The 13,101-nt window shown below is 45.1% G+C and overlaps 1 protein-coding gene across 9 annotated transcripts in view; it reads left to right on the top strand.

Moving 5' to 3' along the window:
- ppfia2 (PTPRF interacting protein alpha 2) overlaps nt 1–13,101 on the top strand; it is a 240,204-nt gene that overhangs the window by 200,719 nt on the left and 26,384 nt on the right. For 6 of the 9 annotated variants that reach the window (XR_006760155.1, XR_006760154.1, XR_006760153.1 and 3 more), the window contains exons 9-16: nt 3,979–4,113; nt 5,355–5,438; nt 5,718–5,849; nt 5,957–6,019; nt 6,377–6,474; nt 8,058–8,196; nt 8,921–9,141; nt 12,405–12,642. Coding sequence is in view for 3 of the 9 variants with exons in the window: in XM_045699940.1 (XP_045555896.1) it covers nt 3,979–4,113; nt 5,355–5,438; nt 5,718–5,849; nt 5,957–6,019; nt 6,377–6,474; nt 8,058–8,196; nt 8,921–9,141; nt 12,405–12,642 (1,110 nt within the window). In the remaining 6 variants the exon portion in view is untranslated. The remainder of the gene's footprint in view (nt 1–3,978; nt 4,114–5,354; nt 5,439–5,717; nt 5,850–5,956; nt 6,020–6,376; nt 6,475–8,057; nt 8,197–8,920; nt 9,142–12,404; nt 12,643–13,101) is intronic. The other 3 variants (XR_006760156.1, XR_006760152.1, XM_045699941.1) reach the window with 1 other exon arrangement.

The raw sequence follows: 13,101 nt of genomic DNA, 5'->3' as shown, positions 1-13,101 counted from the left end.
CAAATAGTTCCTGGAAATAGAACAGCCTGAAACTGAGCAGAGCCAGGAGGAAGATTGACTGGGACGTAGGGAAACAGAGGTTTCACTTTGTCTCTACTACTGTACCTTAAGTTATGTATACTAGGGGTGTGCATCTCTTTCAAGATGATTCGATACGTATCTAGATAAAAGGGCTCCAATACGATATAGGAACGATACATTTAAGTTTGAAACGATTCGGTGCACTTTGAGAAGAAAATGAATCGATGCGATTTGATGCGACACGATTAGATGCAGAAACATTTGTTGCATAAACACATTCATTTTCACATTCAATATCTGCTGCTGATGGAGCTCATGAGCTGGACCTCTCTGAGCTGAATCCGTCTAATCTGACGTGTGTGTGTTTGTAAATGATGTATGTCTATGGTGTATGTACTATGTAAGGCACCTGAGCTGAGTCACCCCCTCTTTGGTTCTGAAATCACCATCAGCCACTAATTAACTTGTCATTTTTGCAGATTAAGTGTTTGATTTAGTAATGTATCAATATGTATCGTTTACAAATTAGCTATGACATGGGTAATGAATATACAGCACAATTTTGGATTGTGATTTGGATCTCCAAATCGAATGGTGTTTTTACGGAGTGAGATTATCTTCTCCTCTTGTTTCGGCCGTGCCGAGCCTCACAAAGTGATTTCTGTCCTCGTTATGAAATGATAAACTTTTCACCTGTATATAAAAAAAATAACCATATACACTGAATGTTTAAAACAGAACTACCAAAACCTTTGCCGTTGGTGAACCTGAACAATCAAAATCAAATCTATTGTAAAACCTGTTCAGCAGGTATATTCAGATGAGAGTTACGTCTCTGGTAGTTTAATTCTATTCCAGTAAAACACCGTTTTCAACAGCGCATAGATAACAATAACCTAGCAAATGACAGAGGCTGTCATTCAACTAATAAATCCTAATATCACGCAAGCTATTTTAGCGTTTGAATGCTGAAGGTGCCGCGTAGATGTGCAAGATCAGGAACAGGCGCCTACCTCGCCTTGGTCAGTTTGCGAAACTGGGAACGGTGCGCAGTTTGACTATAGGCTACTGATATTGCCCGGGGTTGTTCAGCATGCTAAATGACTTGTAGATCAATGACTGTCAACACAGTTACGTGCAGTTGGACACTGAAGGAGAGGACGCATCAACTGTCGCTAAAGATGAATGGTATTTTCAGAAGATAGAATGTAATATGAGCGAAACATTTTAGTGAACCAGCGATTCGTAACTTTTGAATAGATTTTCTGACCGATCCATCCTGCATTTGGATCGGTTTAGGGTCCGCGGAACAATGCACCTGTATCTTACACATCGGTCCCCTAATCAAATGTTATCTGTTAATCATTACATCCCTAATGTATACTCTATGTAGTGGAAAGTTGTTTGTGGTTCTGATATAGAATGACTTTAGTGTATACATACAGTAAATCAAATCAAATCCAATTTTATTGGTCACATACACATGGTTAGCAGATGTTAATGCGAGTGTAGCGAAATGCTTGTGCTTCTAGTTCCGACCATGCAGTAATATCTAACAAGTAATCTAACAATTTCACAACAACAAAGGAATTAATAAGAATATGTACATATAAATATATGGATGAGCGATGGCCGAACGGCATAGGCAAGATGCAGTAGATGGTATAGAGTACAGTATATACATATGAGATGAGTAATGTAGGGTATGTAAACATTATATAAAGTGGCATTGTTTAAAGTGACTAGTGATACATTTATTACATAAATTTTTCCATTATTAAAGTGGCTAGAGTTGAGTCAGTATGTTGGTAGCAGCCACTCAATGTTAGTGATGACTGTTTAACAGTCTGATGGCCTTGAGATGGAAGCTGTTTTTCAGTCTCTCAGTCTCTCGGTCCCGGCTTTGATGCACCTGTACTGACCTCGCCTTCTGGATGATAGCGGGGTGAACAGGCAGTGGCTCGGGTGGTTGTTGTCCTTGATGATCTTTTTGGCCTTTCTGTGACATCGGGTGGTGTAGGTGTCCTGGAGGGCAGGTAGTTTGCCCCCAGTGATGCGTTGTGCAGACCTCACTACCCTCTGGAGAGCCTTACGGTTGTGGGTGGAGCAGTTGCCGTACCAGGCGGTGATACAGCCTGACAGGATGCTCTCAATTGTGCATCTGTAAAAGTTTGAGTGTTTTTGGTGACAAGCCAAATTTCTTCAGCCTCCTGAGGTTGAAGAGGCACTGCTGCGCCTTCTTCACCACGCTGTCTGTGTGGGTGGACCATTACAGTTTGTCCCTGATGTGCACGCCGAGGAACTTAAAACTTTCCACCTTCTCTACTACTGTCCCATCGATGTGGATAGGGGGTTGCTCCCTCTGCTGTTTCCTGAAGTCCAGGATCACCTCCTTTGTTTTGTTGACGTTGAGTGTGAGGTTATTTTCCTGACACCACACTCCGAGGGCCCTCACCTCCTCCCTGTAGGCCGTCTCGTCGTTGTTGGAAATCAAGCCTACCACTGTAGTGTCGTCTGCAAACTTGATGATTGAGTTGGAGGCGTGCATGGCCATGCAGTCATGGGTGAACAGGGAGTACAGGAGAGGGCTGAGAACGCACCCTTGTGGGGCCCCAGTGTTGAGGATCAGTGGGGTGGAGATGTTGTTTCCTACCCTCACCACCTGGGGGCGGCCCGTCAGAAAGTCCAGGACCCAGTTGCACAGGGCGGGGTCGAGACCCAGGGTCTCGAGCTTAATGACAAGTTTGGAGGGTACTATGGTGTTAAATGCTGAGCTGTAGTCGATGAACAGCATTCTTACATAGGTATTCCTCTTGTCCCAATGGGTTATGGCAGTGTGCAGTGTGATTGCGATTGCATCGTCTGTGGACCTTTTGGGGCGGTAAGCAAATTGGAGTGGGTCTAGGGTGTCAGGTAGGGTGGATCTGATCCTTGACTAGTCTCTCAAAGCACTTCATGATGACGGAAGTTTGTGCTACGGGGCGGTAGTCGTTTAGCTCAGTTACCTTGCTTTCTTGGGAACAGGAACAATGGTGGCCCTCTTGAAGCATGTGGGAACAGCAGACTGAGATAGTGATTGATTGAATATGTCCGTAAACACACCAGCCAGCTGGTCTGCGCATGCTCTGAGCCGGCAGCCTTGCGAGGGTTAACACGTTTAAACGTTTTACTCACGATGGCTGCGGTATGTATACTGTATTCTGTTCTGTATTACATGTGACTTAGTTTTTCCAGAAATACTCAGATAACGCTCTTGAGATTGGCATTGAGTGGTACTCCATGTGTGATATGGGACGAGGTCATAAGTCACAATGTTACCCTGTGTGTATGTGTTTGTTACCCTGTGTGTATGTGTGTGTTACCCTGTGTGTATGTGTTTGTTACCCTGTGTGTATGTGTGTGTTACCCTGTGTGTATGTGTTTGTTACCCTGTGTGTATGTGTTTGTTTCCCTGTGTGTATGTGTTTGTTACCCTGTGTGTATGTGTTTGTTACCCTGTGTGTATGTGTTTGTTACCCTGTGTGTATGTGTTTGTTTCCCTGTGTGTATGTGTTTGTTACCCTGTGTGTATGTGTTTGTTACCCTGTGTGTATGTGTTTGTTACCCTGTGTGTATGTGTTTGTTTCCCTGTGTGTATGTGTGTGTTACCCTGTGTGTATGTGTTTGTTACCCTGTGTGTATGTGTTTGTTACCCTGTGTGTATGTGTTTGTTACCCTGTGTGTATGTGTTTGTTACCCTGTGTGTATGTGTTTGTTACCCTGTGTGTATGTGTTTGTTACCTTGTGTGTATGTGTTTTACCTGATGTTGTACTTGTGTATGTGTTTGTTACCCTGTGTGTATGTGTTTGTTACCTTGTGTGTATGTGTTTGTTACCCTGTGTGTATGTGTTTGTTTCCCTGTGTGTATGTGTGTTTGTTTCCCTGTGCGTGCATGGTGTGTGTGTGTGTGTGGGCAGATGGAGGATAAGAACAGGCAGCTGCTGGAGCGTTTGGAGCTAGCAGAGCAGAAGCTGCAGCAGACCATGAGAAAGGCTGAGACCCTGCCAGAGGTGGAGGCTGAACTGGCCCAGAGGATAGCAGCACTCACCAAGGTGAGAGGACACACAGACACACTCATACACAGTCACACACACATAAACACACTTATGCATGCAGACACAGACGCAGCACACGTTGCTCCCATCATTAAAGTAACTCCAGTACGTCCAGATTTCTATGAAATATGACCTAAAGTGAAATACAATATGAGTGAAATAGATTCCTTCACACATTTTTTTAAATGAATAATGTTAAAAAGCATATTTTCTGTGTTGGAATGTTGTGGACATACCGCAACAACCGAATGGTGTGGGCGTATACCGATCATATAAAATATTCATGCAAGTAGACCGCTGATTGGCCAGCTCATCCTCCAGGAGGAAATAGAAAGCATTTTTGAAACAGTCTGTTTGAGGTTGGGTCTTTTATGTGTTCTTTTACAATTTATGCTTTGGCCACAAATACGAGTATAGGATGAGTCAACAAAATGATTTGGGTATAAGTTAACAGAATATTAACTTTTAAAAGTGAGATTTTCACTGGACAGTTACTTTAACCGCTCCATCATATTCTAGGAGAGGTCATTTCAAAACTGCTTATGTATAACTGATTATCATCATACATGTAGAATATTCCGGAGTGAGTCTTTTCAATGATGTGTTGTTTGTTATGTGTTAGTACTGTATGTGCAGGCTATGCATGCGATCACCTCTGACCCTGTGATATGTTCCTCTCCTCTCCTGCTGCCCCATAGTCTGACTCGAGCTCCGCCTCCTCTCCTGATGATTATCAGTTTGTTATGGAAGCTAAACTCCAAGACATGAACTCCATTCTTAGGAAGGTAGTCCCACAGGGTGCCACAGTACTGTCGCTAACTACTAGACTACATTTAAAAACAAAATCCATGCTGGTTTTCTTTCTTTCTGTTGTCGCGAGTCATTGTACTGAGATTGCTTGTGGGGGATATTTGTTTTTTCCTTGTGTCCGTAGGCAGGGTTGAAACTGTGGGGAAAGCTGCATGTCACTGGCTGGGCTCATTGCTAGTAGACTTAACTGCTGCAGCAACTGCTTGTGACCTGGCCCTTCTCTCACCCCTCTCTCTACCTGTGCTTTGGTGATCTATCTGTTCCATCTGAGACTGGAGGAGTAGAGGCTTTTGGCTCTGTCTTGTCTTGTTGCCCCTGCATTATGTGCCTGTGTTGCCCTCCATGGCTGCTAAACTGGCGGGTCACTGTGCCCCCTGCCCCCCTTTCTCTCTCCCCCCCCACCCCTGTCTGTGTGGTGGCACCTGCAGGCGGAGGAGCGCCACGGCAGCATCGAGGAACGCATGAGGCACCTGGAGGGCCAGCTGGAGGAGAAGCACCAGGAGCTGCTCAGAGTGAGTCGCCCCCGGGGGACTTTGCTAACATGCTAGGCTAGGTTATGCTACATGATGCTATGCCGCCTGTGTGCTGACCATGGGCAGCCTAGGGTGCTAGCTGGCATAAGGCTAGTATGCTAGGCTAGGTTATGCTACATGATGCTACATTCCACCTATTCACTGACCATGGGCAGCCTAGTATGCTAGCTGCCATAAGGCTAGTATGCTAGATTAAGCTACATGCTGCTACATTCTGCTTTTGAAAGTCACACACTTTGTATTTTTTGTCCCCCTCAGGCTCGGCAGAGAGAAAAGATGAACGAGGAACACAACAAGCGCCTGTCGGACACGGTGGACAGACTTCTCACAGAGTCCAACGAACGTCTTCAGCTCCACCTGAAAGAGAGGATGGCTGCTCTGGAAGAGAAGGTTAAACATGGAGACCACATCAATACCAATATGTCATAAAGTTTTATTTCAGATTAGTTTGAGGAAATGGCCATAGATTGACTGGAATACTTCCCTTTCCATTTCAGAATGTTTTAATACAAGACTCGGAAGGCTACAGAAAACAGTACGAGGATTCAATCCATGAAAAAGTACGTCCCCCCGGATCAGAAATGATTACGTTTTTTCTCTCCCTCAGTTTTTAATTTTACACGAGGTTGGTTTAATAAAGTGTTTTTTAATGGATAAATAATGATCTGGGTGTTGGGCTTTGGGTTTAATTTGTTATCATCTTCTCCATTGAATATTCACAAGAAACCGTTGCTCTCGGTTCAGATAGTGAGATAGAAATCCATAACGAAGCAGAGTACGAGAACTGACTAGCAAGTGCTGTCCAAACATGTTGTTGAGATTGAAATTGAAATCCAGGGTTTTACAGTAATGAATAAGAAACTTGACAAGGTTTTCTGTACACCTCATGTTGTCCCTGTTTCCCGGCTTCCCTCCAGACTCATCTGGCAGATGAGATAGACAAGCTGAGATCAGAGTTGGACCAGTTCCGACTGAGAACAGGCTCACTCACAGAACCCACTCTGTCACGGTATGGGTGAGTTTGTAGGACTGTGTGTGTGTGTGTGTGTGCGTGTGTGTGCGTGTGTGTGTGTGCATATGCACTGAGTGCACAAAACATTATGAACAGCTTCCTAATATTGAGTTGCACCCCCCCACCTTTTGCCCTCAATTCGTCAGGGCATGGCCTCTACAGGGTGTCTAAAGCATTCCACAGGGATGCTGTCCCATGTTGACTTCAATGCTTCTCATAGTTGTGTCAAGTTGGCTGGATGTCCTTTGGGTGGTGGATCTTTCTTGATACACACGGGACACTGTTGAGCGTGAAAAACCCAGCACATTTGCAGTTCTTGACACAAACCAGTGCCCCTTGCACCTACTACCATATCCTGTCACACATGGCACACATACACAATCCATGTCTCAATTGTCTCAAGGCTTAAAAATTATTCTTTAACCTGTCTCCTCCCCTTCATCTACTCTGATTTGAAGGGATCATGGCTTTCACCTGGATTCACCAGGTCATTCTATGTCATGGAAAGAGCAGGTGTCCTTAATGTTTTGTACTCTCAGTGTGTGTTTGTGTGCCTGTGTGTATGTGTGTCTGGTTGGGGGATTCCTTCTTTATAGATATCCTACAGAAACCCTCAGAAATAATGTGACACGTCTCTGTTTGTTCAAGATGGAGTAGTGACAGGATATAACTGTAACATTTTCCCAACATCTCCGTTTAGATTCAGCTCCATTTCTCTGAGATGATTAGAGATAGCATCACTACATAGATCCTTCTGCTTCCCTCAATGCCTACATTTAAATTAGATATATTTTTCCACTGACAAAATGTGTGATAAAGTCCAAGTAACTGGGCTGGAGTTCTGTGATGACAGCAGCTGTCATGATCTCCTGATTGTCCTCTTCAGCCACAACTCATTAGAAAAGCAATTTGCCACCGGTTGAAAACCACACAAGCACTGACTGTTGATTCCTTACAAATTGCCTGATGCGTCACAATACTGTCTTCCTACTAGATAAACAAGAAGATCCTCTTGGTTTTGGTATTATTCTTTGCACAATATCTGCGATTTCAGTGCTGCCTTTGAACAAACTTGTTGTTACAGTGTCTGACATGCTTGTTCTCTCTCTGTCTCTCTGTCTCTCTCTCTCTCTCTCTCTCACTCTGTCTCTCTCTTTCTGTCTCTCTGTCTCTCTCTCTCTCTCTGTCTCTCTCTCTCTGTCTCTCTCTGTCTCTCTCTCTCTCTCTGTCTCTCTGTCTCTCTCTCTGTCTCTCTCTCTCTCTCTCTCTCTCTCTCTCTCTCTCTCTCTCTCTCTCTCTCTCTCTCTCTGTCTCTCTCTCTCTCTCTCTTGTCTCTCTCTCTCTCTCTCTGTTTGTCTCTCTCTCTCTCTCTCTCTCTCTCTCTGTGTCTCTGTCTTTCTGTCTCTCTATCTATCATCTGTCTCTATCTATCTATCTGTCTCTCTATCTATCTATCTATCTATCTATCTATCTATCTATCTATCTATCTATCTATCTATCTATCTATCTATCTATCTATCTATCTATCTATCTATCTATCTATCTATCTATCTATCTATCTATCTATCTATCTATCTATCTATCAGGTCTCACCTGGACACGTCGGGGGAGCTCCGCTTCTCCCTGGGCTCCCTGGCTGAGACCCAGTCAGACCACTACCGGTCAGCCAAGGTCATCCGCAGGCCCAGGAGAGGACGCATGGGTCTCCGCAGGGACGAGAGCAAGGTCAGGAACTTGTCTGTCTCTGGTCAGCCCTGGCTGAGGTAGAGGCAGTAGTAGGACTATTCTATCCATTAAGCCAGGAAAGCTTAAACAAGTACAGATCAAGTATTTGAACTCAGGGCTGTATGACATACATGGTTGCATGGAGCCAGACTGTTAGCATTAGCACGACAGAGGGAAACCTGTTGGAGATGGTTGTGATTGGTTAGCATTGCCTTTGAGGATCATTGTTATAAATTGCTACTGTTACAGTGTCTCAGGATTGTACCATAAATCACCATGAAGACTGAAATAACCTGGAGATAAATACTGACATTCAGCATTAATCTTAGAAGCTTGTTTCAGCGTATTTCTTTTTTAATTAAAAACTATTTAATGGCTTGTTAAGATACTTTGGGACGTATTAAAAGTCAAGCCTCATTATTTTGTCTGATGAAAGGAGCTGACAGCTTTACTTAGCCAATTATTTTATCAAACCAAAATACTGCATTGAATGCATTAATCATAATGTATGCTGTAATATTTGTACAGTGCAAAAAAATATTCAAGTCTCTTTACATAAAACTTTCACATCACTCTACAGTTATGTCATCCTGCCCATGATGTTTTACCAGGATTACCTCAAGAACACTCCCTTCCCTTGATTAGTGCACACTTCCCTTGATTAGTGCACACCTTCCTTGATTAGTGCACACTTCTGTATCTGTGAACCCTCCCTCCCCTACAGGCTAAGTCACTGGGGGAGCACGAGTGGCGCTCTCAGCAGCTAGGCATCCTGGGTAGCCACCCCTTTGAGAGTGAGATGTCTGACATGTCGGACATTGATGACGATGACCGGGAGACCATGTTCAGCTCCATGGACCTGCTGTCCCCCGGCGGTCACTCAGATGCCCAGACCCTAGCCATGATGCTGCAGGAGCAGCTGGACGCCATTAACAAAGAGATACGGTACGGGACCTTAACCTTGCTCTTATTGGACAGACCATGCTAGGGACCAGACATGTACCCATAACCCTGCTCTAATTGGACAGACCATGCTAGGGACCAGACATTTACCCATAACCCTGCTCTAATTGGACAGACCATGCTAGGGACCAGACATTTACCTGACTGTAACCCTGCTCTTATTGGACAGACCATGCTAGGGACCAGACATGTACCCATAACCCTGCTCTTATTGGACAGACCATGCTAGGGACCAGACATGTACCCATAACCCTGCTCTTATTGGACAGACCATGCTAGGGACCAGACATTTACCTGACTGTAACCCTGCTCTTATTGGACAGACCATGCTAGGGACCAGACATGTACCCATAACCCTGCTCTAATTGGACAGACCATGCTAGGGACCAGACATTTACCCATAACCCTGCTCTTATTGGACAGACCATGCTAGGGACCAGACATTTACCCATAACCCTGCTCTTATTGGACAGACCATGCTAGGGACCAGACATTTACCTGACTGTAACCCTGCTCTTATTGGACAGACCATGCTAGGGACCAGACATGTACCCATAACCCTGCTCTTATTGGACAGACCATGCTAGGGACCAGACATGTACCCATAACCCTGCTCTAATTGGACAGACCATGCTAGGGACCAGACATTTACCTGACTGTAACCCTGCTCTTATTGGACAGACCATGCTAGGGACCAGACATGTACCCATAACCCTGCTCTTATTGGACAGACCATGCTAGGGACCAGACATTTACCTGACTGTAACCCTGCTCTTATTGGACAGACCATGCTAGGGACCAGACATGTACCCATAACCCTGCTCTAATTGGACAGACCATGCTAGGGACCAGACATGTACCCATAACCCTGCTCTAATTGGACAGACCATGCTAGGGACCAGACATGTACCCATAACCCTGCTCTAATTGGACAGACCATGCTAGGGACCAGACATTTACCTGACTGTAACCCTGCTGTTATTGGACAGACCATGCTAGGGACCAGACATGTACCCATAACCCTGCTCTAATTGGACAGACCATGCTAGGGACCAGACATTTACCCATAACCCTGCTCTTATTGGACAGACCATGCTAGGGACCAGACATTTACCTGACTGTAACCCTGCTCTTATTGGACAGACCATGCTAGGGACCAGACATGTACCCATAACCCTGCTCTTATTGGACAGACCATGCTAGGGAACAGACATTTACCTGACTGTAACCCTGCTCTTATTGGACAGATCATGCTAGGGACCAGACATGTACCCATAACCCTGCTCTAATTGGACAGACCATGCTAGGGACCAGACATGAACCCATAACCCTGCTCTAATTGGACAGACCATGCTAGGGACCAGACATTTACCCATAACCCTGCTCTTATTGGACAGACCATGCTAGGGACCAGACATTTACCTGACTGTTACCCAGCTCTTATTGGACAGACCATGCTAGGGACCAGACATGTACCCATAACCCTGCTCTAATTGGACAGACCATGCTACGGACCAGACATTTACCCATAACCCTGCTCTTATTGGACAGACCATGCTAGGGACCAGACATTTACCCATAACCCTGCTCTTATTGGACAGACCATGCTAGGGACCAGACATTTACCTGACTGTTACCCAGCTCTTATTGGACAGACCATGGTAGGGACCAGACATGTACCCATAACCCTGCTCTAATTGGACAGACCATGCTACGGACCAGACATTTACCCATAACCCTGCTCTTATTGGACAGACCATGCTAGGGACCAGACATTTACCTGACTGTAACCCTGCTCTTATTGGACAGACCATGCTAGGGACCAGACATGTACCCATAACCCTGCTCTAATTGGACAGACCATGCTAGGGACCAGACATTTACCCATAACCCTGCTCTAATTGGACAGACCATGCTAGGGACCAGACATTTACCTGACTTTAACCCTGCTCTTATTGGACAGACCATGCTAGGGACCAGACATTTACCCAAAACCCTGCTCAAATTGGACAGACCATGCTAGGGACCAGACATTTACCCATAACCCTGCTCAAATTGGACAGACCATGCTAGGGACCAGATAAAAACTGTGGGCTTCCTGGTCAGGTCTCATTGCCAGGAAACACCCCTAGTGACTGATCTTTATGTAAATCAAGTTGTATGTTAGGCAGATAAAGTTCCTTGGGAAACATTATGACACATTGATTTGATTAATCCATGTTGGTCACTTCATCGTTGATCGGTAAAATATGCCTCTTAGTGCATGACGTGAGGGAGAGTTTATGGGTGTCGGCCTAGCTATCTCCACCCCTAAGGCTGGCTCATCCTATCAGTGGGCTCCGTGCCTCGGGTTTCTGTGGCGATGAAATTGATTTAATGAGACAGTAATTGATTGGATATCTAGGGATGTGTGTGGACACACTTGTCTTCAGGGCAGAAGCTTGTTGGCTCTTGTCTGCAGAGTGTGATGCCCTGTCTAGAGGAATTAAACACGAACCTCAGATACTGCCAATTACAGTACCTAGAAAAGCTGCGAGGAGCTGACCCTGATATACTGTAGTTTTATTCAAGTATTGATCATTTACCCAGTTAGCTGTCAGAATAATCTGTTGTATTAAGATGATTAAAACTTAGTTAACATTGGGAGCCTGACACTGTTTGAAATCAAACAACAGTATTTACTGGTTTGGGTTTATTCAAGATACAAGGTCTGTTATTTGCTTGTTGATATTGTACTGATCTTCTTGTCTGGTGATTAGCCAAGTATTATTTCACACAACCCTAAGCTTAAGTGACATTTTAAAGTGAAGTGTTGTTAATTTACCTAAGGCCTTTATTGTTTTTTGCTTATAAGCACAATCGATGGAGACATGCCTCATCAGGGTGATTTCTGAGTAAGTATATGCTGAGTTGGAATACGATTTCAGCTCCGATGGCAGAAAGCACTCTGAATTAATTTCTAAAGTAATTAGTGTTGTGAGGTAGTGTTATGCACCTATATGGTTTATGGGTAATGAACTGGCTTTATGTCTCCCCGTTTTGTCTTTAAGAGGAGCCCTATGGGTCTGCAGTGGGGATTTCCATGAACATCCAGAGAATTTAACCACAAAGGACCAAGGGATTCTGAGAATTCTCAGAGTCCTGTTGGGTGAATGAGCTTTCTATATATTCAGTGGCTGAATACAACTGTGAAATAAGTCTAATCAATCCCTTCCTCTCTGCCTCCCCCTCGATCTCTCCCCCAGACTGATCCAGGAGGAGAAGGAGTCGACAGAGCTGCGGGCGGAGGAGATAGAGAACCGTGTGGCCAGCGTCAGCCTGGAGGGTCTCAACCTCGCCCGTATGCACCACCCAGGAGCCTCCATCACCGCCTCGGCCACCGCCTCCTCCCTGGCCTCTTCCTCCCCGCCCAGCGGACACTCCACCCCCAAGCTGGACCACCGCAGCACCACAGACATGGAGCGCATGGGTATCATGACACTGGTACGGGGGGGGTGTATCCCAGTCTTGGCGAAGGCTACCATAGCCATTTCGGGCTCTGTCTGTATTGTGGTGCAGGACAGGGCCAATAGAAGCACCTGGGATCAGCATTCAGTATGCTGTGTTTGGCCTCTCTTTCTTTGTTCTCAGCCTTGCTCTTTCAATAGACCTCATATGTCTACTTCACCTGAGCCGCCCTTGATTATGCTAGAACGGAAAGTAAACTCAATTTGATGGTAAACTAGTAACCTCAAATGACCCGGGACCAGATTTCAAAGCAGCTCTGAGAGAGAGCCAGACGTAGATTTTTTTCATTAGCCAGCCACTTATGAAAGCATGTATTGGCTTTCTTTCAACTTTATTTAGATGGTGTTCTTTCCTTGATGGATTGAGTTGCATAATCTATCTGGCTGGGGTTCATTACTCCTTCATCATAGAGCTTGGCTTGGTTTGTGTGTGTTG

This window comes from Salmo salar, chromosome ssa17, assembly GCF_905237065.1.
Source record: "Salmo salar chromosome ssa17, Ssal_v3.1, whole genome shotgun sequence".
Taxonomy (NCBI): Eukaryota; Metazoa; Chordata; class Actinopteri; order Salmoniformes; family Salmonidae; genus Salmo; species Salmo salar.
This window is presented reverse-complemented; position numbering and strand designations above follow the sequence as displayed.